This window comes from Prunus avium, chromosome 4 (assembly GCF_965620075.1).
Source record: "Prunus avium chromosome 4, drPruAviu1.hap1.1, whole genome shotgun sequence".
NCBI lineage: Eukaryota > Viridiplantae > Streptophyta > Magnoliopsida > Rosales > Rosaceae > Prunus > Prunus avium.
In genome coordinates, this window is record NC_142287.1 from 29,297,589 (window position 1) to 29,324,632 (window position 27,044).

The window sequence follows — 27,044 nt, forward strand, 5'->3', positions numbered from 1 at the left end:
TGCTAGGAACAAAATGCATAAGTCCTTGGTCAAGACACCACCCCTCGACATAAGGGAGGTTCTAGCTCGAGCTGATGGAATCATCAGACTTGAAGAGGAAGAACTCGCTTTGTTAAAGCACACCACAGCAACCATTTTAGCACCAAAGCACCTGTATGAGATGATCCAAGGGCCAAGGACAAATTTTCCAAATGGAAGTCTCCGCAATCAAGCTAGGACCAATTCTCCCCCAACCAAACTTACTATTAGTCTTGCTAAACTTTTCTACGAAAACAAGGTTAAAGGAATTTTCCGAACGCCTTTGACATTATGCGAACCACCAAAGAAACGAGACCAAAGTAAGACTTTTGCACACCATAATGACTTTGGCCAAGCTACCAATGACTGTCAGAATCTTAGATATCAAGTTGAAGCGATGCTAAAAAAAGGGATGCTTTCGCAATATCGGGTCCAACCAGAATATAAGCCGAAGGTGGAGCACGCGGCTGAACCAGTGACCAGCAACATCGCCACTGAATAGGGATTGCTGGAAATCAATGTAATCCATGGCCGGCCTCAACCACAAGAGGGTCAGCTGGCTCGAGCCTGAACCGAGAAAAGGCAAGCTGAAAAGCTAAGACGAGTTTGTGGAATTGCCTCAGCACCAGAATTGGCCCATCATTGGAGAATGTTGGGATCATCTCATTCACCCAATGAGACCTCAAAGGAATCCAATTTCCCCACAACGACGCACTGGTCATAACTCTTCAAATTGAAAACTCAAAAGTCAAGAGGGTTATGATCGATGGCGGAAGCAGCCCAGAGGTAATGCTTTGGAACACTTTTGAAAGAATGAAATTGGATGGAAACGGGATCAGGCCCAATCCCACACCGCTCTGCGCATTTGAGGGCAGCAAGGCATGAGCAATAGGAGACGTGACACTACCCGTCATAGCCGTTGGAAAAACCCTTTTAGTGACTTTCGTGGTGGTAGACGCTCCGAGTGCCTACAATGTGATCACGGGGAGAGATAGGATCCATAGAATGGATGGGGAGGCATCAACTAGGTGCCAAGTGATGAGATGTTTGACTGACGATGGTCTTGGTACTATCGATATAAAAAGGGATCAACTCGAAGCCAAAAGGTGTTACAACATAACGACCGACCTCAAGAATGCAGCCAAAGCGCAATCGCAACCGAACCAGTAATTATAGCAATTAACGGAGGACCCACCAGCAGAGCAGGAAGATGATCCAAAGCCCCTTACAATTGAACTACTAAGAGAGGAGGCATTGGATCCTTCTGATCCCAATAGAAAAGTACTAGTGGGCTCCCTCTTATCCAACGCCGAAAGGGAGCATCTCATCGAGTTCTTGAGGAATAATAAGGATGTGTTCGCATGGTCACATGTGAATATGCCGGGAATTGATTCCAGTGTTGCATGTCACTGCCTAAACGTGGATCCTAACCACCCACCACACCAGTAGAGGGAAAGGAAGTTCGCGCCAAAGAGAAATCAGATAATTAGAGACAAAGCGGATATACTTCTGGAAGTTGGGTTCATCCGCGACGTCTGGTGCCCAACATGGATCTCTAATGTGGTGGTTGTGGCTAAGAAGAAAGGGAAATGGCAAGTTTGTGTCGATTACATCAATCTAAACAAAGCTTGCCTGAAAGACTGTTACCCGCTTCCTAAAATCAATCAGATGGTGGAAGCCACAGCCGGGTATGAACTTTTAACTTTTCTTGATGCTTACTCAGGGTACAACCAAATTCCAATAACAATCAAAGATCAAGAAGAAACAACTTTGATTACCGAGCGTGGCTTGTATTGTTACATAGTGATGCCATTTGGTTTGAAGAACGCGGGCTCAATGTATCAACAGTTAGTGAATCAGATGTTCAATGACCAAGTTGGGAAAACAATGGTTGTTAAAAGTGCGGTGAAAACCCAGCACCTAAGTCATCTTCAAGAAACCTTCGATGTGCTGAGGCAATATCGGATTAGGCTTAACCCAACCAAATGTGCTTTCGGTGTCCCATTCGGTCAATTTTGGGACATGTTGTGAATAGGCAGGGCTTCGAGCCAAACCCAGAAAAGGTGGAGGCATTACGGAACATGCCAAGCTCAAAGACTCCAAGATATAAGTGCTTAGGCCTGGGCACGGTTCGGGTCGGGTCCAAACTCAAAGCTGAAAATGGGCCGACCTGATAGGCTCCGGTTTGGTTTTGACTTTTTGGTTGGTTTTGGGCTTTAGCCCAATACTAGTTTTTATAAGCCCAACTGACTTTTTTGGGGCCAAAATTTTCTTCTTTTTTTGGTCGAATTGCCAAAACCTAATTAGTTTATTTATTCAAAAGCCCAATTTTGTTAGTTTTTTTCACAATGCCAATTTTTCAAACAGGCCATCCATTAAAGCCCATTTTGTTTTCCCTTACCCAAATCATGTAAATTCAACTCAACTATAACCTGCTTTTTTAAAGTTTTTAAACTAAATCACAATCACAAGCATCATCCAACTATCAAATTAATTGTTTATTACAAGTTACATCTCAGGCCATAACAAAAAATACAAGTAAAGCACCAAATTATATTTTACAACCCATAAAACACCAAATTAGATTTTAAATACCAAACATATTCACTTGTATGATTGTATCAGTTAAGGGAGCTGCCAAAAAAAAAAAAAAAACACTTGTATCAGTTAAAAATCACTCACCAAACAACTAGAATCATACTCCTCGATAGTTAATTTTACCCCAAAAAAAAGTGTTTGCAGTTTTTGTATCAAATCATCTAAACAGATCAAAACAAGTTATAGCACCTCAATCAACTCAAATACACAGATCAAAACACTCCTCAATCAGTTATCATTCAAAACATCTTATAAGCTCTGTTGTTTCGTTTTCTTAAGAAATCTATTTCAGCCAAGGCAAACCAAATAGCCGGGAATGCCTTAATTTCCCCCAAGCTACTTCAAGATGTTAAATTTTTATTTCCATCAATATTTAATCAACCAAATACAAAATGAAGCATCAAATATCAGTGCCACTGAAACAGTAGCAAGTCTATCTATAACCACAAAAAATGTCAGAACCAATATCTCATTAACATCAAACATATTTCAAAACCAATATCTCATGAACATCAAGCAAGCAAATTTTCATTTTTTCAAAGTTAAAATAAAAAGAAGCCGTTTTTTTTTTTTTCCATACATATCAACCAATGGGTACTCAAAGTGAAGAATATTGAAGATAAAAGTGAAGATATCACCAAGCAGTTATCTTCACTTTTGTCAAATACTTCAAGTTACACTGAAATCTCATATTAGTGAGCAAATCTCAGATAGCCATCAAACTACATTGAAAATATTGAAGAATTGACGAAACTGAAAGCAAAAGAACCAGATTACTGAAAGCCATCAGATTACTTACTGCATCAGACTTGAAAGCTCGATCTGGGTCTTAAACTATCGGGGATTGCTGTCAAGGTGCTTCTGGTTCCTCCTTGTCAGAAAGAGAGGTCCAGAGCGAGAGAGAGAGAGAGAGAGAGAGAGAGAGAGAGAGAGAGAGAGAGAGAGAGGAGAGGGTGAGGTGAGAGAGAGAGAGGTAGAGGGGGTGAATGAGACAAGAGATAGAGAGAGAGAGCGACGATGATAACGATGACGCCGTAGCGGCAGTCGTCGCCGTCGATTTGGTGAGGACGACAGGAGCAGGCGAGATCAAGAGAGAGGCGGCGAGTGTGAGTTAGGGCTGAGAGAGAGAGACGAATGAAAGTGAACGAGTTAGGTTAGGTTACTTTGTGAGGGTAATGATCCAGTGCAAGCAGACTCCGCATAAATTCTTCTTTAAACCAATCAGACAATGACACATGGAATTGCATATATAATTAAATATCATGCGGTTCGGTTCAGGTCTATCGGTTTAAAATTTTTTAGACCCGAAGCTTGAACCGAAATCAACGGTTCGAGTCAGGTCCAGCGTTGACTTTTTCAATTTGGTCAAAAAAACCTTATTTTTCGGTTTGGTTTGGTTTGGTTCATTCGGTTTATCGATTTTTATGCCCACCCCTATAAGTGCTAAGGGGAAGATAGCGGCACTAAGCCGGTTCATCTCACGTTTGTCTGATCGGTGCAAACCCATCTTCCGAGCAATCCGGAATAGAAAAAATGAGGTATGGGGGCCAGAGCAAGTGGAAACTTTTGATCAACTGAAATGATACTGGACAAGTCCCCTGATCCTAACTAAACCGAAGCCTGGAAAGATGTTGTATATGTACTTCGTCGTAACCGAAGTGGCAGTAAGCACATCATTGTTCCGAGAAGAGAACTACCTCCAACAACCTGTTTTCTATGTCAGCAAGAGCCTGATTGACACTGAAAAGAGATATACTCTAATAGAAAAACCTTTCTTGGCATTGGTAGTAGCCAAGAGGAAGCTTCGACAATATTTCGAAGCTCATACCATTATAGTGCTCACAAACCAGCCTATTAAAGCAACTTGTCTAAACCAGATCTATCGGGAAGTGTCACAAAATGGACGATCGAGTTAGGAGCATTTGGCATCAGGTACCAACCAAGAACATCTCAAAAAGGATGAGTAGTTGCTGATTTTCTCGTCGAATGTTATCCCATAGAAGGAATGCATAAGAAACAGAGTGATGCGGCAGAAGCAGGATGTAGCGAGGAAACACCGTGGGAGTTATATGTAGACGGCTCATCCAACCAGGCAGGGGCCGAGGTTAGGATTGTCCTTTCTTCATTGGAAGGAATAGAGCTAGAATACTATATCAGACTGGATTTCTCTGCCTCAAACAATGTTGTTGAATATGAAACCTTGGTATTGAGATTGAAAATTGTCAGACTGTTGAAAATAGATAATTTGAAGGTGTACAATGACTCCCAACTTATAGTCAATCAAGAAAATGAGGAATACGCAACAAAAGATGAAAGAATAGAGGCGTATCAACAACTGTCAAAGCGTCTGTCTCAATAATTCAAGAAGTTTGAGCTGAAGCAAATTCCGAGAAAGTTGAATGAATGGGCAAACTGGTTGGCATGTGTGACATCGGCCTCAGCTTCAGGAGAGGATTCAACAAGGGTCATATCTGTAGAATGCTTGGAAAGCCCTAGTCTAGATGCTGCTGAACCTCAGGTTATGCGAGTAGACTTAGAGGTGACGTGGATGACACCAATAGTAAATTATCTAATGGTAGGAACGCAACCCGTAGATCCATTTGAAACAAGAAACTTCGGATGAAAGCCGCCAGGTACGCAATCATAAAAAATGTCCTCTTCAGGAAGTCTTTTTTATGTTTTTATCTACGCTGCCGAAACCCATCCGAAGCAGAGTGGACTCTGAAAGAACTACACGAGGGAACTTGTGGCAATCATTTTGAAGGGAGGAGCTTGGCACACAACGCAATAACGCAATGCTACTTTTGGCCCTACATGGCTCGAGAGGCAGAGCAATTTGTGCGAAATGTGATAAGTGCCATAAACATGCGCTTATGATTAGGTGACCTACAGAAGAATGGATATCATAAGACCATTACCAACTGCGCATGGGGCCAAAAAATATGTTCTCTTGGCCACAGACTACTTTACCAAGTAGGTTGAGGTCGAAGCATATGGGACAATAGCCCAGACATCATTTGCAGGTTTGAGATACCCAGAGCCATCATTTCAGATAATGGGACTCAATTTAACAATCGGAAGTTCAGGAAATATTGCATGGAGAAAAGGATCATTCAACAATTCTCGTCCCGCAGCTATCCTTAAGGAAACGGTCAAGCGGAAAAAACAACCGAACCATATTCAATTGCTTTAAGAAGAAACTTAAGCAACGCAAGGGCAAATGGTTTGAGGAACTCCCAAATATGTTATGGGCGTACCGAACCACAAAGCGAATGCCAACGGGGGAAAGTCCTTTTTCTTTAGCCTATAGAAGCGAAGCCATTATCCCAACTGAGATCAGACTGCCCATAATTCGAACAATGGTGGTGGATGGTAGGGATAATGACCAATAGATTGCTCGCAACCTAGATTTGATTGAAGAACGTTGAGAGGTTGCAGCGTTAAGACTAGCAAACTATCAGAACCAGGTCGCTAATTACTTTAACAAACGGATCCACCCGAGAATGTTCAAAGTTGGTGAGTGGGTCATCATGAGAGTAATGGAAAACACCAAAGGTCTAAACACAGGCAAGTTTGGTCGCTCAGGGGAAGGACCGTTCGAGGTCACAGAGGCATACATAAAGGGTGCTTACAAGCTGAGACGAGTTGAGACTGGTCAGTATATGCCACACCCTAGGAATGTTAACTCACCCTTGGAATGCCACACCCTAAACCCTTGGAATGCAACTCACCTGAAGAAATGTTATGTTTAAATTAACCTACTTGTCCATCATTCCACCTATATTTATTAAATAAAATCCGCACTTTCCATTCAAATGTCGATTCGTGCACTTCGCTTAAATTTGTTGTAAACTTAGCTGTGTTTAAACTTATCACCCGGGTCCATGCCAATCGCATCACGCCACTGAGGCTACCAATCCTCTGGGGGCAATCAATTGGATCCATACCAATTCCAACATCACCTAGAAACAAACAAGTCTTAAATGCATACAAAAGGCAACCAAGTCTCAAACATGTCCATATATAAACAAACAATATAGCCAAGGAAGAAAGTTTCAAAATAGCTCACGTTTTCCTTTATGTGATCAACCAAAATTATCTTTCCTTGAGTCATGAAAACAACTTTTATGACTATTTTAAGATCACTATGAATAAATTACCATCAACAACTCAAACACGCGAGATTTATCAAAACCAATAAATAGGACATGTATCATGTTACAATCCATATAACAAAAACAAAACCGTATATGCATGTAATGTATTAGGTTACTAATCTTTTGTTTCACTAACACATATTCTATTAAGCATGTCATGAAATAAAGTTCTTTATCATTATTCATGCTCGAAAGGCTATTGATCAAAGACTGAAAATCTCGATTGCATAAGCTAAGCAAGTCATAGCGGCTTAGCTGTTACAAGAGTGGTTTTCATTCGACAGTTTGGTCAATAATTGCATCTATATTAGTAGCCTTCTGTATTATTCTCCATCCACATATGGGAATTGTATCTAATATGTCAGATACTATTCATTTAGATATGCCAAAGCTATTGTGAGCTTTTATGACATTATTAATTGTCATTGTTGTCTTGTTGTTTGGAGAGTCAAGTACAAGCTTTTATCCAATGGTCTAAGAGGGTAAGGGTAATATCTTAAAGAGAATTTGAGTTAAGTTTTTCCCTCAACCCACATGTTAGATGCAAGTGGGAAGAGGAAAAAGGGGGCAATGTGGGAGCAAAATAATTTGCTACTGATCCACCACGTCACGAGATTGTATTTAACCACAACCCAACATGAGTTTGGATATGCATTGACCCAATGTGAGTTCACATGTGCGTAAGCCCAACGCGAGCTCAGATCGGCGTTGGTCCAATGCGGGTTCGCATACACATAAGCCCAATGTAAGTTCGGATAGGCATTGGCTCATTGCGGGTTTTCATGGGCGTAAACCCAATGCGAGTACAGATGTGCTCCACCCAACACAAGTTCGGATGTGCACCACTCAATGCGGGTTCACACGCTCACTACCCCATATTGACTCATGCACAAGCATCCCGACGTGGGTTCCTAGGTATATTCAAACGCTTGCACTCCCCAATCCGCATGAATCGAGGGACAACGTGAACATGTTTGGAGGTTGGTAACGCACAACTCTCATTAACTGGAAATGGCGAAAATGGACATAAGACGTGCAAAGTGAAGCTTTCATCCGAAGGCTGTCATCAGGTATAAAGGTGCAGTTTCACAACCAGGTGAAGGTATGCGATTTCAAATTAATTGGTGCACTCAAACACATGCAAAAATTGACTTGAGCGTCAGAGTATCTTTTGCAGGTACCCAACCCTCTCATTTGATTTCGAAAGAGTGTTGCTTGGAGATTTATTTATCTTGTGTGCAGAGTAAAGCCAAGAACCCCTGTGGAAGACATTCTTATTGTAAAAATTTCTGTTCCAACAAGAATCAAGCAAGAAAATGAGTGGGAAATTAGTGATCATCAACTAGCTTTCATCCTTGATGAGGAGAAAAACCTTGCAGAACTAGGTCTTCATGAGAATACCATCATCAACCTTGCTTTCTCTGGTGGTGATGACTCGTGGATTAAAAAAAATTGATTTCAACACCTATCTTTAAGTGCTTCAACTTCTTCTTGGCTAAATAATTGAATCAATTTATGGCATTGATTTATGTTGCTGATTTATGGACTTTCCTTTTTATTTTTTGAATTCGTCTATTTAACTTTCCTTGTTTGATTGAATGAATTTATGGCATTTCTCTAATTTATGGACTGTCCGTTAATTCTTTGAATTCGTCGATTCGACTTTCCTTGGGTCAATAATTGAATGAATTTATGGTGTTGATTTATCGCAAGAAATTATATTCCTCCCTAATTATGTGCTTTAAATTCTTCTTGTATGGATAATTCAATGAATCTGAATCCTCTTCTTTTATGTTGAGCGATTGATTTCTCCTTGTATTTTGAGTTTTTGTGGTGCCGATTTGCAGTGAGTGAATTAATTCTCATTGATTATCCTTTTTATTTTGAATTTTTATGTTCCTGATTTGCATTAAGGGATTTGATTCCTTTATTATATTTGTAGTTTTGGGGTGCTGATTTTGCATAAAGTGCTTTAAATCTTCATTGCTTCTACGTTGGTTTGTGTTTTTTCAAGGGTTGTGCTTCTCTCATAAGTAAGGGCATCAATGAACCTTGTCAATTGTGTGGTGATGTACCAGTGGCTGGTATTGTTACAGATGACTGGTAATAATGTTCATGTATTGTTTGTTGAATTGTCTTCGTACATGGCTCAGTTTTCTAAATTTTCTAGGCTAATAATTTGCTTTTCAGGCTGTCTGGAAAATGTATGGTTCCCTCGGCCACGATGAGAGATGAAGGAAAAATTTCATTATTCGCAGATGGGACTATAATTTTCAAAGCTGTAAATGGGGCAGATTATATAATTGTTGCTAATGCACAAAATACTGCAAACGGGGAAGCTGTTTCAACTTTATACGGATATCGACGCAAATACCAACTCTCACCTCCCAAATTCTTCAAGTTGAACATTGCTTCAGCATGGGACTATGCACAAAAGTTCATTATCGTGGTTGAAGTTCAAGTGGATGCATCCGATACTCATTCTTTTCCCAAGCTAAGAGATGAATTGTTTAGGGCAAAAAGGACCTTAGGGTTCCCTCTGCCACCCCTCTATTCATTTTGGAGACCGAGTCCCTATATTGTGTTGTTGGAGGATGAAGACACATCTTTAGCTAATCTTGGCATTGTTGATGATGAAACCATTTTGTTGTGCTCCTCACTGTATAAGTGTACAATCACTCTTATCGTTAGGTCGGACCTTGGTAAAAATCAAACTTTAGTGGAGATGAAGCCAAGGGACAAACTCGATGACTTGAGGAATGAATTGAGCGGTCTTGGTGACTTTGGCTTCCCTATAGAAGACTGTGCATTTGCCATGAAATCCACCGGTTTGCAGTTAAAGGATGACAAAAGGACCCTTGACTCATATCATCTGAAGCAAGGAGACACTCTTCTTGTCTCTAAAAGAAAGGAAGATTGCACAACAAAAGGACCCTTGACTCATATCATCTGAAGCAAGGAGACACTCTTCTTGTCTCTAAAAGAAAGGAAGATTAGTTCTATCTGTACAAGCAATCGCCACTGGAAAACATCAAGTACAAGATGAAAGCAACAGAAAAGAGTAGAGATAAATGTTGATGTGATAATGTTGCTTATTCATTTTCTGTGGATTACATAGAGAACTCATTCTGTCTTACGTTTGATTCAAGTTATTGTTAAGAAGGTCAATGATATCCTAATGTTCACATGATGGATTAGGAAACAAATATGTAATTATGGGTTGTAAAATATTTCTTTTCCTATTGTAATTTAGATTCCTAAAATAGCTTAGCATTATTATAGGCAATCTCTTGTATAAAGTTACATTCTCTTATTCAATAAAAATCATTCAGGCAAATCTTTTTCTTCCCTATTTTACATGGTATCAGAGCAGGAAGACATACCCTAGCTCTCTGCTTCTTTTTTTGTCGTCTCAATTTTCTTTACTCTGTCGTTACTCATCATCATGGAGCGCAAGCAATCTTCAAAGGAAGGCAAGAACAATGCCGTTGATCCTTTTTTTCTCTACCATTCTGATCATCCAGGATTAGTACTTGTTTCCAAGCCTCTCAATGGCAATAATTATTCGACCTGGTGTTGAGCCAGGACCATCTCTTTAAACGCCAAATCCAAGTTGGGTTTTATATATGGTACAATAAAAGTGTCGTCTACCAAGAGCGATCCAGACGATCATGCTTCATGGAGAAGATGCAATTATATGATTCTATCATGGATCCTCAATTCAATCACACCGGATCTTGCAGATAATGTCATATATTCGACTACAGCCTAGGAGGTTTGGGAAGACCTTCGGGATCGTTTTTCTCATAGCAATGCCCCTCATATTTTTCAGATTGAGAGGGACATTGCTTGTCTTTCCCAAGCTCATATGGCTATTGCGGCCTACTATACGAAGCTGAAAGGATTATGGGATGAACTGGGTTCCTATAATGAAACAGTTTGCTCTTGTGGGGCAGATCATAAGTGATGCCAATTGATGCAATTTCTCATGGGCCTAAATGAGTCCTACAAAGTAATCCAAGGGCAGATCTTATTGATGAATCCGCTACCTGATGTTCGCTAGGCTTACTTTTCCATCGTTCAAGAAGAAAAGTAGCACAGCTTAGGTAATACACATGAGACAATTGAGACTGTAACCATGGCCGTTCGAAGAGATGAACCCACAACCCTAGCTATTTGACCAGGACAAGGTTCTTCTTCTCGTTCCAACTCCTCTAACCGTAAGCCGTTGCATTGCTCCTACTATGATAAGGATCATCATGTACGAGACACATGTTGGAAGTTGCATGGGTATCCACCAGGACATCCAAAACATAAATCAAACTAGTCCAATCGCGGAGGCAATCATTCTCAGTCCGACAATTCCGACAATTCCGCTTAGTCTTCAGCCAATCATGTCAATGAAGGTACAACAATGCAGGAGACACAATTGGTGATGAATGGACTCTCTGATACGAGACACATGTTGGAAGTTGCATGGGTATCCACCAGGACATCCAAAACATAAATCAAACTAGTCCAATCGCGGAGGCAATCATTCTCAGTCCGACAATTCCGACAATTCCGCTTAGTCTTCAGCCAATCATGTCAATGAAGGTACAACAATGCAGGAGACACAATTGGTGATGAATGGACTCTCTGATCTACAATTTCAACAGATATTATCTATTATGAACAATAAAGGGACAAATCAATCCTCCAATCCTAAGGCCAATGCTGCTTGTACTTCTTCATGTTTATCACAAGCATCGTTGCGCCTCCATCGATTAATCCTCGATAGTGGTGCAACTGATCATATACATCTTCTCCAAATTTACTTGTCAACAGTCGTCAGAACACTGTTATACCGCTAGTTATTATGCCAAGTGGAGAACAGGCTCCAATCACATCTACTGGAACTTTACCTTTGAACTCTGTTATTTCTCTGAAAAATGTGCTTAGTATGCCATCTTTTAAGGTGGATTTGATGTCTGTGAGTCAAGTTACAAGAGGTCTCAATTGTTCAGTAATTTTTTTTCCCTATTGGTGTATTTTGCAGGACTTGATGACGAAGACGACGATTGTTTTGGGTAAACAACGAGGCGGACTTTATTACTTGGTCACATTGGCGTCAGCAACACCGAGCCCTAAATTCAGATCCTCCGCTGCCATTGCTATCCTTCCATCTTGTTCTCATGTCATCTCCTCCACCGACTTGTGGCATCGCCGATTATGGCATCTATCTTCCTCTAGATTAGATTTATGGCAAAAAATTTGCTCAATTTCCCTTTCAAATCCAATAATGCTTGTGATGTTTGTGCACTTGCAAAACAATGTCGACTTCCTTTTCTGCTAGTTCAATTTTGTATGTTAGACCGTTTGAGTTAATTCATTGTGATATTTGGGACCCTTACAAAATTCCTTCTTTTTCTGGTGCTAAATATATTTTGACAATTGTGGATGATTATTCTCGATTCACATGGGTATTCTTTATGCATAACAAAAGTGAAACACAACATTTACTCACAAATTTTTTCTCCTTTGTCAAAACTCAATTTATTGCATCCATCGCTAATATTCGAGTTGATAATGGGGGGGAATTTTTTTCTATGAGGGATTTTTTCAACAAAATGGCATTACTTATCAACACTCTTGTGTCTATACACCCCAACAAAATGGGGTTGTAGAGCGCAAACATCGTCATATCCTTAAGTCGGCCCACGCCCTTCGCTTTCAAGCCCATCTCCCTTCATGTTTTTGGGCAGAATGTGTTCTCACCTTGTCCATTTGATTAATCGTTTGCCAACACCACTTCTTTCCCAGCAAACTCCTTTTTGCTTTATGGCAAGGCCCCTTCCTATTCCCATCTTAAGGTTTTTAGGTGTCTTGCATATGCTACTGATGTGCATGTCCCTTATAAATTCGCTCATAGAGCCAAACGTTGTGTTTTCCTTAGTTACCCGGTCGGTCAAAAAGATTACAAGCTTTATGACCTTGACACTCATTAATTTTTCACCAGTCGTGACATTGTTTTCCATAAAAATATTTTTCCCTATGTGTCCCCTCCATCCATTCCTACACCTCCAGCACTCGTCCTTCCTGATTTTATGTCTGATCCTCCTATTTCAGACTCATTCCCCACAACCTCCACAGCACCATTAGAACCGATCCATCCCATCACTCCATTCGAAATGGCCCAGCTAGATTCTCCTTATGCGTCTCCAAATCCAACCACTTCCACCTTTGATCAGCTCGTTCCTGCCAGTGTCATTCAGCCCCTTCCTTTCATACCTCCCATGCCAATTTTACGACGTTCTCAACAACATCACAGTCCTCCACATGCTTTAAGTGATTATGTTTGCAACCAAGTGACGTCTCCCAAACCGTCACCTCCTTCGTCGTCTGGTTCCACCAAAGGTACGAGGTATCCTCTTTGTAACTTTCTCTCTTACCATCATTACTCCCCACAACATCATTCTTTTGTTGCAATTATTAGTCAGGATGCTGAGCTCAGCTCTTATACAGAAGCTGCTTTCCATTCACAGTGGAAAGACGCGATGCAATCTGAATTGGCAGCTTTAGAAGCCAATCACACTTAGTCTCTCACTCCCCTCCCTCATGGCAAGAAACCCATTGGATGTCGTCGGGTTTATAAAATCAAACGCCACTCAGATGGCACCATAGAGCGTTATAAAGCTCGTTTGGTGGCCAAGGTTTACACACAGTTGGAAGGTATCGATTATCATGACACTTTTTCTCCCACTGCTAAAATGATTACTGTTCGTTGTTTATTGGCTCTAGCAGTTGCTCAGGATTGGTCCTTTCACCAGTTAGATGTAAACAACACTTTCCTTCATGGTTTATCTCCATGAAGAAATTTATATGTCTCCACCTCATGGTCTTCAGCTACAGGGGAGAACTTGGTGTGTCGCCTCAACAAGTCGTTGTATGGTTTAAAGCAAGCTTCTCGTCAATGGTTTGCCAAGTTCTCTACAGCTATTCAAGTTGCCGGATATGTTCAGTCCAAAGCAGACTACTCGTTGTTCACATGTCAGAATGGAAAGTCCTTTACCGACCTGTTGATATATGTTGACGATATTCTTATTATGGGTAATGATCTCAAGGCTATATCTACTCTTAAGCAATTTCTGCATAGTCGTTTCCGAATTAAAGATTTGGGTGATTTGAAATATTTTCTAGGCATTGAAGTCTCTTGATCAAAGAGAGGTATTTCTAACTCACAGCGGAAATACACTTTGGAAATTCCAAAGGATGGTGGAATTTTGGGTGCTAAACCTTTGAACTTTCCCATGGAGCAAAACATAAAGCTCTCAGATGTAGGCGAATTGCTTAGAGATCCATCTCAATATAGGCGACTTGTGGGACGCCTAATTTATTTAACTATTACTCGGCCGGATATCATGTATTTGGTACATGTATTAAGCCGATTCATGCATGCACCACGCAAACCACATATGGAAGCTGCCTTGCGTGTGTTGCATTATTTGAAAGGTGCTCCAGGACAGGGTTTGTTTTTCTCTTCTCAAAATGATTTGTCTTTGCGAGCTTTTTATGATTCGAATCGAGCTGGCTGTCCAATGACTCGTAGATCCACTACGAGTTATTGTGTTTTTTTTAGGATCTTCACTTATTTCTTGGCGAACAAAGAGGCAAAAAACAGTGTCCCTCTCTTCAGTAGAAGCCGAATATAGAGCCATGACAGGTACATGTTGTGAGTTATCTTGGTTACATTCATTGTTGAAGGATTTACGAATATTGCATCCGAAACCGACGTTGCTACATTGTGATAACAAAGCAGCCTTGCATATAGCAGCCAATCCCATTTTCCATGAGAGCAGGGCAGAACTAAGAGCAAGAATATGGCTACGGACACCATTATACGGTGGATCAAGTCCGCCAAGAAAATCATAAACTCGATCGACTTCAATCTCTTTCAGACGACGAGCCCCATCAGTAGAACAGCTAAACTCATGCAGACGAGCCCCATCTCTTGCTAGATAGCATGGAGTTTTTCATAGAACACTTTTACAGATTCACCATTCTGACCTGTAAGTATGGACTGCCGTCGGAGTTGAAACAAACGAGAACTATTCTGAGTCACAGTATAGGTCTTCCGAGCAGCCTCCCATATATCAAAAGCAGTATCACCATGTTCAAACAAGGCACGAACTGGTTTAGTCATGGAATTGAGAAGCCATGACTGCACCAGACAATTATCTTCTTCCCATTCGGCATAGGCATCGGACTCTAGAGACGGAGCAGGCTTCTTCCCATTGATCCAACTTGCCATACGACGACTAGTAATCGTAATACGCGCACCACGAGACCAAGAGGCATAATTGGAGCCATCCAATTTGTCAGAAGTAATCGGGGTAGAGTAATCACGCGACGGACGTGCCTCCTTCGGTGTAGACACACTAGTACCAACCACAACCTTGGAATCATCACCCATGATAGCAGCGGAAACAAACACAACACAAAGCACAAACACAGCACAGGCACAGGCACAAGAACCCTAAAAGAAATTAGGGCACACAGTAGAACACGGGTAGGCACAACACACACAGGTCACCAGAAAGTCAGCTCTGATGCCAAGTCAAACAATATGGTAGAATATTTTCAGATCTTATTTCATTCTCCGAATGGAGGTATTTATAATACAAGGTTACAAACCCTAGTATGATTGAATTAGGAAATAAGAGGAATCCTAATTACATAATATCTATACAAAAGGGAAAAATAAATAAAACCCTAATAGAATAGGATATATCTCGCCAACAAGAACCAGGCATATAGAAATGGATTGCCACTTTATTCGGGACAAAATACAAGATGGTTCAATTGTAACCAAGTTTGTTACTTCGGCAAATCAGCTTGCGGAAGTGTTCACTAAACCATTGGGAAAGGAAGCTTTCTCTACCATGATTCGCAAGTTGGGAGTTCTCGACATTCACTCTCTAACTTGAGGGGGAGTGTTAAGAAGGTCAATGATATCCTAATGTTCATAGGATGGATTAGGAAACAAATATGTAGTTATGTGCTGTAAAATATTTCTTTTCCTATTGTAATTTAGCTTCCTAGAATAGCTTAGCATAATTATAGGAAATCTCTTGTATAAAGTTACATTCTCTGATTCAATGAAAATCATTCAGGGAAATCATTTTCTTCCCTATTTTGTAGTTACACTCACTTCCCTATTAATGATAACAGGCATGTTTCATTGTTTTTACTGTAGCTTTTCTTGTGCAGGGTTTTGGTCCTTGTTGCTGATTTCGATCATGTTAGTTTTGTAGCTTTGTTTCTCTGGCTCTTCCCAGATTATTGCTTCTCTTGCTTTAAATAGATGAAATAGTTCTCTTGAATTTTGTGAAAATGTTGCTTTTTCATTTTCTGCGCATTACAAGGATTGTATTCTTGGATCCATTAGTGATGTGGATTTACCACTAAAGAAATAGATTTATAGTATGTCTAGTTGAATATATAGTTGCAGGTTTGAGCTTACTGTATGGAATGTCAAGTGATAATATTGCTTATTCATTTTCTGTGGATTACAAAGAGGACTCATTCTGTCTTGAGTTGATTCAAGTTCCACTGTCGTTTCCCTAGTATTGATAACAGACATGATCCATTGTTTTTGCTGGAGCTTTGCTTGTGCAAGGGTTTTGGTCTTGATTTGGACAAATTGAGAGGTTGGGCGAACTCTTTTCTTTCTCAAATTGTTCTGGGAGTGAGCTTCTTCTCTCTCACTCATACGAGCTCATATGGGCTTGCGAGACATTGTCAGCTATGGTGGACATGAATCTGGTGATGTAGGTTGGAGAGCTGAGCAGGGATTTTGTTTTGTCAAAGGAAAATAGGACGGAGAGGGAAAGGAAAGGGGTATTTATAGAATAAAAAATCCCCCAATTAGTGAGATTCCATGTTTGGTATGCCTCATTGGACTGGACTAGACTGGGTTAAATAGCACTCGAAATCCTTGTTTGGTAAGAAACGGGACTAACTTAAATGAGACTGTATAGTCCAATAGTGAAAAAAAGGCCTCACTTGCTCGTTTAATATAGTGAGCCTGAGAAGTGGTTCGCTAAATAGTACGCTCGCTAAATAGAACACGTGAGTCTGACGCCTCTCTTTAAAAAATATCATAATTTTATTTGTTTTCTTTTAATTATTGTTTTAGATCTTTGAATGGGGTTTTTTTTTTCAGCATTTATTTTTTTTAGATAAAAATCCTTAAAATATTACAATAATTATTTTGATATTGCATTTGGAAAATCAAACTATAGTCATTTACAAATGTTTGATATTTTTTTGATATTGAAACAAGTTTAATAATTCATGATGTGATGCTTTCTTTATCGCAAGCAATTTTTACCTTGTCAAATTATATTTTTCAATTTGAAGTCAAAAGTCAAATATACAAAAATTATACATATATATATATATATATATATATATATATATATATATATATAATTTTTTAATTATTATTTTACTTGGTCCTGAAAAAGCTAGAATTATATAGAGTGAGCTTAGCTCCTTTAACAATGTTTCGACCAACTAGATTAATCTTGAGAAGCCAAAAAACAAATATCAAAATTTTATTCTTCATAAATTTAAAAAAAACAGAATTTTATTTGTTTTCTTTTTATTATTGTTTTAAATCTTTCTCTCTTTTTTTGCCAGATATTGTTATAAATCTTTGAATTGGGTTTCTTTGTAGCATTTATTTATATTTTAGGTCAAAAACCCCATTTAAATTCAAATATTATAAGAATTATTTTTTAGTCCGACACAGCACCAAACATAGGTCTTCACTATTTTTACAATCAAGCTTCTTAGTCCGACGCAACACCAAACATAGGTCAGTACTTAATCTAGCTTAGGCCAATCCGAGCTAATCCGAGACAGCCTCCGGATTTAGTTCAGTCCATGATAGTCCGCCGTGCCAAACGACCCCTTAGCTTTTAGGAACGAATGGGCTTTTTTTTTTTTCTTTTTCTTTTTTAAAAAAAAAACGGACGGCTTAGTATTATAATTAAACACTGGGCTTCACCATCGCTGTTCGGGTCAGTTTAAGTGAAACTTGCTGTGATTATTTATATGACAGTAATATGAAATAAATTTAAAAAATAAATAAAAATAGAAGTATTCGGTTTCGGGTTTCATTCCTCACTAAATTTTTAATTATTTTTAATTGTTTTGGCGCCCAAAATTAATATGTAAAGAACCTATATTTGGTTGGTGTGCTATATTTGAACCCATGATTGATTATTCTTCTAGGTTTATGTCAATGATCTATGTTGTTAACAATTCTGCTGCTACATATGGGATTACCTACGATAATTAGTAATTAAGGGAACATTGGCATCAAATTATCTGCTTCAGCCAGGCCATTCCAAGGCACACTCTGGTCAATTACACACAACTATAACAACTATCTACCAAGGACAGAAAGACTGCTTCCATGGTGGCATCTGGGTGATTGCCCGTGTCTTCTGTGATGGTGCTGCTATTGAAGACCCAAATGAATGGTTTAGCTAGGCAAGCAGAGCTTTTATTAGTTTCATGGAGGGAACCCTTTAGGTTATTAGGATTTTTCATTGGTGGTGTGAGAACATACATGATCCCTCATTACAGAGACTCTTATCTCTATACCTACTTGCTACAACACTGTAGAAGCACCAAATCAATCGAAAAACTGCATGCCCAGATAATCATTGGAGGTTTTGAGCAAAACCCATTTGTTGTTGCAAAGCTAGTTGGCAAGTATGTTGGGTGCAGTGAACCAAGCATGGAAACTGCACGTAAGGTGTTTGATAGGTTGTTGGAGAGAGACGTTTTTGTGTGGAACATGGTTATTCAGGGTTATGCAAATGTGGGGCCTTTTGTTGAAGCACTTAAAATGTATGATAGAATGAGGTTGAGTGGTGTGCCTGCAAACCAGTACACATACCCATTTGTGCTCAAGGCTTGTGGTGCAATGAAAGATGGAAAGCATGGTCAGATTGTTCATGGACATGTTGTGAAATGTGGGCTTCATTCAGATTTGTTTGTTGGGAATGCTCTTATAGCCTTGTATTCTAGGTGTGAGGAAATTGAGATATCAAGAAGAGTGTTTGATGAAATCCCTTGGAAAGATTCTGTTAGTTGGAATTCCATTATTTCGGGGTATACGGCAAATGGATATCCGCATGAGGCTCTCATGCTTTTCCGTGCTATGTTGCAAGATCATGCCACAAGCTTGCCTGATCATGCCACTCTTGTTTCCATTCTTCCAGCTTGTGTTCAAGCATCAGCCATCGAAGTGGGCTTTTGGATTCACTCATACACTATAAAGTCTAGTGTGGAAGTTGATGCTGCTTTGGGCAGCGCTCTCATTTCTATGTACGCAAGTTGTGGCCGTGTAACCATTGCCAGAGTTATTTTTGATCAAATCGGTGAAAAAAACGTAGTGTTGTGGAGCGCAATGATGAGGTGTTATGGAATGCATGGACATGCAGATGAGGCACTCCAAATGTTTTCCCACTTTGTGGAGTCCGGCTTACACCCAGATGGTGTTGTATTTTTGTGTTTGTTGTCCACTTGTAGTCACTCAGGGATGGTTACGAAAGGCCTGGAGCTTTTCGAGGAAATGGGAGATTATGGAGTAGAGAAAAACGAGAAACATTATGCTTGTGTAGTAGACCTTCTGGGAAGAGCTGGGTTACTTGACCAGGCGGTCAAGCTTATTGAGAGCATGCCCATGCAGGCAGGGAAAGATGTATATGGTGCCTTACTTGGAGCTTGTAGAATACATAATAACATAGAGCTCGCCGAAGGAGCTGCAGAGAAGTTGTTTGTTTTGGACCCTGAAAATGCTGGGAGGTATATTCTTCTGGCCAGCATGTATGAAGATGCATGTAGATGGGAGGATGCAGCTAGAGTGAGGAAGCTACTCAGAGATAAGAACGTCAAGAAGCCAACCGGAAGTAGTTCAATTGAGATGGATTGCACATACCACACATTTGGAGCAGATGATGAGTCTCACCCATATACAGACCAGATTTTCAACACATTGGAGAGATTGGATAGGATAATTGAAGACCAAACAGTAATGGTTTAATGTGATTGTTGTGCCTCAGAAGAGGTGTAAGGTGCAAATACTTTGGACGGTTAGTCCAGTACCTTGTAAAGAAAACTTGCTTATAATGGTCACCGTCACTGTTAGAGCAATTGTGCTGGATACCTCGACTCTAGTGCCTTGCTGTACTACAAGTTGTCACTCCTCATTTTTGTATTAACTTGATTCCTTTTGCAAATTGAAGAAGGAATTATCTAATTCACTCCGAAATTCAGGAAGACAAAACTGACTTCATTGTGTGCAAATTAATTGAAACATGAATTAGAACTGGATCAGATTCACTCGCCACTTCAGGAATGTTGACAAAAGGAATTCTCACTTGCTGAACTCCATCTCTAATTTGAAGCTATTGTGTTATTTCTCAGGAGTATTGGACAATGAGAGAGTAATTTGGAGCTAGAATGAACAGAGGAGGCTGTTCCAAGAGCTGGATTTTGGAAACGAGTAGCAGAAATGCACAAGTCACAAGTTCTAGTGATTTAAAGTAACCAAATATTTAATAGTTGATTAAAAACAGAAGCAGGATTACACATTTGGGTTAGAAAACTGTACAATCTGGGCGCCAATGATAGAATGCAGACATTCTAGATATACACAACCTGATATACACATGAATCCCTTAGTGCAGTTATCCGGTAAAAACCCTAAGACGGCTGCGGATTGGCTGGCGGCATATTGGACAGTTGGACAATCTTTGTCCACAATCTCTGCAAGACTGCAATGAAACAATAGTTAATGACATGTAAAAGAGCAAGGAACAAAGGCAATGGTTCTTCTAATGCAGCTCACCATGTGTCCACAGCCAAAGGCTAGGTCCTTATTGTTAGTCAGGCAGACTGGGCAGGTCTGCATTGAAATTGAAAAGAAGTAAGATAAATCAGTAATCTCACATGAAACCCCTAAATTGAGAGCTTTGCCAATCAGATCTTCAAACAAAGATGATTCAGAATGGCAAAGCCAACAACCTACAATAACTTCAGATTGGGCAAGATGTGTTGGAAATTAAACATCTTTCCGGTATGGTTAGACCATCCTACCAATTTGTTCACAAACATTGCATAGCTTCAACTGAGCAGGTAAACCTCTGTTTCAGCCCTATTCCTAACTACTTCAGACTCATATTTATGCATGTTCCACCTTTTTTTTCATCAATATCATACTACACACAGAAACTGTAAGAACATGGGTAAGTTAACTGTACCATCTCGCTTCGGTCATCCCCCACGGCTGCTGAAAGACCACTTGGTTCACGAGTTGGCGGTGCACGATGAGTGTAAGGAACTGGTGGAGGGCGTGGAACAATTTTCTTTGCTTTCCCTGTCGTATGTCTTTTTCCAGGTACAATATGATTCATGTTAAAAAAGCATGCAAGTGGTTAGTTCAATCAAAATGATATTTCTGTAGAAGGCATGTTTGGGTTGGGACTACAATAGCAATGAAATATAACTCAATTTATTTCTTTCCAATAACAACTTTGAAATCTTTAATAAAACTTCCTTATATTCACATCAGTTTTAAGGTTATCCTCATCTGAATTGTTGGTTGTCTAAATTTGTTCGAGTGGCTTGCAGAAATAAGTTTTCAGGCAATGCTAGTGAATCAGAAGGTACCAAGATTATAGAAAGTTCCCTACTCAGGAAGTTCATAGAAAATTTGGCTAACCATACCCAAGTATACCAAGTTCAACAGCTGCCTTATACTGGATTGGGATTTCCATGAGGGCAGCAAGAGCAAAAGCAGCTTCTTTCTCAGAAGGAGTTGAGCGTTTAGACATAATTTCAGTAAAGTTTACAAACTACAAACAAAAAGAATCTATTAGAGAACCAATGTATGCTTAAAAACTCTCCATTTCAAATTAACTTAGTGCTACAATTATACCTGAAAATTATCAAATTCGCGTGCAGGGAGCTTGTCATCAAATTTCCTCATGTCTTCCCAGGGACCATCACCGACTCCAACAAGAACAATGGAGAGTGGATAGAAACTGCTTACATAAGTTTTTAAAGTAAATTTTGTAGGTTCAACTCAATATGCCTGCTATATTAGTGCAAGTAATGCCTGATAAATTGACACATCTAGTGCCTTTTGTTATGACAACTGCATAAATATGCTTAATTTCCAGGTTCTACCTTGCATCTGCAATTGATCTGATTGTCTTCTCCTCCTGCGGACTCAATTCATTGTCACTAGTATTGACACTTCTTGTGACCTTTACAGTTAAGGAAGCCGTACTTAGTAAAGACCGTTCACTCAGAGCAAAAGGAAAAAGATTGTTCACATACATGGGAGAGGGAGGAGAGACAGAGAGAAAGCACTAGATTTAAACCTGGCCATCTGCAATGATAACTAATACATGGTATTGGCCACCACTTTTCTCCACAATATCCATTGCAGCCTCAATTACAGGTCCATAAGAAGTTGGCCCTTAAATACAACATATATGTATTAAGCTGTAAATCTTATCAAAAGCCAAATTATAATTCATAAAGAACACAAAATGATAAGATTCTACCAACCTGATAGTCGCAAACTTGGTACTATTCTTTTGTAGCAGGCCAAAACTTCTTCAAAACCATGACAGGGTGAATGATCAGTGTGAAAGCTAAACACCTCTTGATCATGAGTGGTAGCTATAAAAAAAAAAAGGTGAGAAAGTTGAAGTCAATCCAGTCCAGTGATCAAAATAGGAAATGAAAGAAAATTGTCCAGAGCTTCAACTGTCGGAGGAAGCAGGGCCTTACCATCACCAAAGCCAAAACAAGGAATTAAGTTGTCTTCATCAAATGGAGCCAAAGTTTTTCCTACTACGGAGATAGCCTTTTCATATGGATTAGGTTCATTTCCAATGGCATGCAGGCTCCGGTTGTTGAATGAAACTTTGCCTTCAGTTAAAACAACAGCAAATCAGCTTCAAAGATATACAAGTTACAATTATCTGTTTATATTTTATGATATATATAAAAATTGCAGTTTTTCTGTACATCCATAAACCTGTCCATTCATTGCTTTTGGTAAAATCAATTCCAACAATCAGATTAGATGACTCTAGACCTTCTTTTCTCAAGGCATCTGTCACCTGCAAAAGGAATGAGCCAATTACAACTTGTACTATGACAGTCCGTTTAAGCAATCTTCATTATATAGTTCGAATGCACAAACTTACCCTAATAATTATTCTTTTATTCAAACTTATATCGAGGATCTTGAACCTACATATTTTCTATAATACGGTTAACCGCACTTACAGATAACCAGTTTTGTATCAAGCCGGTCGAACCGGCAGTACATAAACTAGTCAAGGAACTTGCATGACCGTAAAATTTTTCCAACAATTACGTTTTATTTTACAAGCTTAAAACATGAAACATGTGAAGTGATAATGAGAGAAAGAAGACACCCCTCGTGTTTCACAAATCTTACTTTGAATCATGACATTCACATTCACAAGACCACCATTGTGGTGGGCTTGTAGGACCACCTACAAAAGCAAGCCCTAGTCTGTGTGCTATAGCCATTGGCTAAGCTAAATAAACCAAAACCAAAAGATGCCTTAGAAAGAAAAAGAAAAAAAATCAGATTCTTGATTCTTCAATCAAATGAATGCAGACGCGTTGACGTCAGTAACGCAAATCTTTCCGTAAAGAAAAACGCGTGCAACATGCATGGTTACTATAATTATTTGATAACAACTAATAGCTAACCTAACATGTTAAATAAATTGAACATAGCCTTAGCCACATGGGTTCGAACAGAGGACCTTATATTATTTTTGTTGTTTTATTATAAATTCTAAACAATTGACTTAAAGGTATCATATCAAACAGTCATAGTTCTAAGACAATCCCATACAATTAAAATTAAAAAGCACTTTTCCAATTTGTTTGGACACAAGTTTAAGGGACACTCCAAGTCAACTCAACACTACCACAGCTTGACTAGAAGTTGAGAGAATATCCAATGGGATAGCAACATACATGCCAATGCCATCACTGAGAGTCCACCCACCCACTTACTAGAAAAGCTAAATTATTTTTAAGTAGACCCCATTATGTTTTGTAAGTATGATTATTGGAGTAAGCAAACCACTTAGATAAAAAGAAAATAAAAACGCTATAATGCCTTCGAGATCATCGACTGTTTTGGATTTTAGTTATCAATTTTGAATTGCTTGAGATGGGTCCACGCCCAACCACCATAAAATAGATTATAGCACCAAAACCATTAGCCAATAATCATGAAATCTTTTTTTTTTCTTTTTTAGAGTGAAAAAAGAATCGAGCATTTAATCTTGTTTTCGTATGACAATCAAAGTAGAAGTCAACTAACCATTAACACTACTTAACTATAGTTAGAAAATTAGCCCTAAGGATTATTCTCCGATATCGCTTGTATAAAATAGACATTAGTCAATTTTTCGATAGGATGACAATCAAAGTGTGATGGCTATTTTTTTTTTGTTTTATTACGGATTAGCTTTCTTTTTTCTTTTTTCTTTTTATTATATTGGAAGGAATTGAACTCTCTGTCTTAATCCTAACTCATTTCTCTTACCGTCCCACGGACTTGGTTAAGAATTTTTTTTAGCCTTAAATACTATATTTCAGATGTCGAAGATGGTATTAAAATGTTTACCAACCAAAACTAACGGCTGCTACTACTATCATGTCTTTTTTTCAGTTTTCATTTTATTTTTATGAAAAATGAAAGCTATGACATTTCAAAGTTTGAACTTAATGAAGAATTAGAGAGAGAGAGAGAGAGAAAATATAGATTGATTTTGACTAGAGGCTGACATTGTTATTATTTATTAAATTATTTGTAATTCGATTTTCTGAGAAAAGTCCATCATAGTTAGCAACCTCACAGCTAAAACAAAAACCAAAGGGATACTTCCAGGAGAAAAACAAAACAGAAATCCAGAGAAAGCTATTTGCAAGAACAAAGAATAAATATTTGAAGTACAAGAAAATTATAAACATGTTGGAAAACTATGTTGAACACTTCTGAAAACAGACAATTTATATGATTCTTCTAAAAGAAAGAATAATTTCTCAAAAAAATTTAAAAGATTCCCCATTTTCTATGTGAATTTATTGAATAAACCTTCCTCTGTTATCTGCTTAATTTCAATTTCGGAGAAACAAATGAACCCAAAGAAGCAAGAAATTAATTGTTTTTGAGAGAGAGAGAGACCTGTTCCAGGGTTGAAAAGTTATCAGGGATATAAGCGTACTTCTGCTTCTTCTGGGAAGAGAGCTTCTTCTCTGTACCCTGATCTGGTTTGCTGCTACTGGTTTCACTCATGCTGGGTTTGCTGAACATGCTAGGCCCATACGACGCCGTTCTGGCAGTGATGCTAGGGTTGCTGCTGGTCCCACCAGAGCTGGTTCTAGGAATTCCACGGCTGTTCTGCTTCTTCTTGAAAATTGACATGACGCTGCCCATAACATCTTATGTTCTTCTCCAAGTTCCAATCCAACCCAAGTAACTATATATATAGATGTAAAGATACAGCAAAGAACAAATTAAGAGCTAATTATTGGTAAATTAAATAAAATTATGGGAGCTGCAAGGAACTGAGGGAAGGAATATGTGTAGCTTTTTTTTATGCTTTTGTGAACAATTTAAAGCAGCAGACTCAGCAGACGACTTTTTGAAAAATAAAAGGGAGCTTGGCTTGTTAATAGAACGTTACTTATCAGTGAAGAAGAGTGTTCAATGGGCTAAACTTCATTTTAATTGATAACACGGATATGATATTGGAATACGATTACAAACATGCCTAATACTAGAATATTACATTATAATTAATTATTTGATGTGACATACTTTTTTATATTAAATGAGTGAAAAAAGAGCCGTTAGTGAGAAGCATATGGATTACTTAGATGCTCTAACACTTTACATTTTTTAAAATTATTATTTTATTCTTATTCAAAAGACTTTTGGGAAATTTCCTAGTCTCTCCCACAATATTCCCCCCTCAAAAAGAAGAAAAATAAATAAATGTCTCGTACAAGATTGCATCAATTCCTTGGTGAAATCTACCCATTTTTGGAGAGGAATTATAAGGAAAAATGGAGAGAATCCCAAATCAATTTTTTTTTTCTTTCTCAATACCTAAGCCTAGGGGTGGGCATCAAAACTGAAGAACCAATCAACCGAATCAAACCGGATTGGAAAAAACTGAAGAAAAAAAAACCAAGTTGACCAAAAAGTCAAACTCAATTCAAAAAATCAAACCAAACTGGTTCTAATCGGATCTCGTTTCGGTTCTATACCCAACAAACTGAACCAGGCCGAAACGGAACCGGCCAAATTAAAATATATATAATTTTAATATTTATTTATATCCAATGCTATATTTTTAATCTCATAACTAATATTTACCAAAGTTTAATTTCAAAACATCTCTCTTTTCTAGCCTTAATATTTCTTTTTGGTATGAAATTGAATAATTTGTTAATTTTCAAGCCAAAAAAATAAATTTTCAGTTGAAATTTATATTTTAAAAAAATCATTTGAAATAATAATAATAATAATCCGGTTCAAAACCGAACCATATCGAAATCGGACCAAAACCATTTCAACTCGAACCAGACAGTTTTATAATTTTTTTTTGTTAAAACTAGACCGAACTGAACCGGATAAATAGTACTAGATTCGGTTCCAATTTGAGGCAAAACCTAATCCAAACTGAACCGTGCCCACCCCTACCTAAGCTAGGTGAAGATTTCAGGGGGCAAACCTTTTTTTTATATTCCCAAATCCAACTTATTCGGTCCATTGACGAAAATTTATGTACTCCAAGTGTAATGGGCTTTTCCATGCAATCATTTTCTTTTCTTGTCCATGACATAGGCCTCTTGGAAATGGTCTAGTGATTTCTTCCATTGTTTTTTTAAAGTTGCTCGGTCATTTACGATTTTCACCTCTTGTACATAATCAAGGCTAAGAAAGTTTAGAATATCAATGGGGTGTTAGTTGGATTCATTGGCGGATCTACACATACGCAAGGAAGTGCAAATGCGCCTCCCTTCCTTAGAAAAAGCTTTGGAGGTAGTGGAATTTGCCCCTCAACTCTGTCATGGAAGTGCCCACAATCTGCTCTAGGAAATGCCTTAGTGAAACTCCTTTTTGTTTGTTGTGGT

The 27,044-nt window shown here is 38.7% G+C and overlaps 2 protein-coding genes and 1 pseudogene across 2 annotated transcripts; 2 read left to right on the top strand and 1 right to left on the bottom strand.

Moving 5' to 3' along the window:
- Nucleotides 1–10,218: 10,218 nt before the first annotated feature.
- LOC110760292 (uncharacterized) lies at nucleotides 10,219–15,739 on the top strand (annotated as a pseudogene).
- Nucleotides 15,740–18,007: 2,268 nt separating this feature from the next.
- Nucleotides 18,008–20,209, top strand: LOC110760317 (pentatricopeptide repeat-containing protein At3g24000, mitochondrial-like). The gene has a single exon (XM_021962567.2). The coding sequence runs from the start codon at nucleotides 18,274–18,276 to the stop codon at nucleotides 19,873–19,875; it is 1,602 nt and encodes a 533-aa protein (XP_021818259.1). The 5' UTR covers nucleotides 18,008–18,273; the 3' UTR covers nucleotides 19,876–20,209.
- Nucleotides 20,210–20,347: 138 nt separating this feature from the next.
- On the bottom strand, nucleotides 20,348–25,595 carry LOC110760319 (E3 ubiquitin-protein ligase RGLG4). The gene is made up of 11 exons (XM_021962568.2): nucleotides 25,087–25,595; nucleotides 22,885–22,969; nucleotides 22,635–22,775; nucleotides 22,410–22,523; nucleotides 22,220–22,317; nucleotides 22,023–22,102; nucleotides 21,772–21,877; nucleotides 21,561–21,688; nucleotides 21,095–21,221; nucleotides 20,683–20,739; nucleotides 20,348–20,608 (listed from the first exon to the last, which is right to left on the bottom strand). The coding sequence occupies exons 1-11, from the start codon at nucleotides 25,336–25,338 to the stop codon at nucleotides 20,522–20,524; spliced, it is 1,275 nt and encodes a 424-aa protein (XP_021818260.2). The 5' UTR covers nucleotides 25,339–25,595; the 3' UTR covers nucleotides 20,348–20,521.
- Between the last annotated feature and the right edge of the window lie 1,449 nt (nucleotides 25,596–27,044).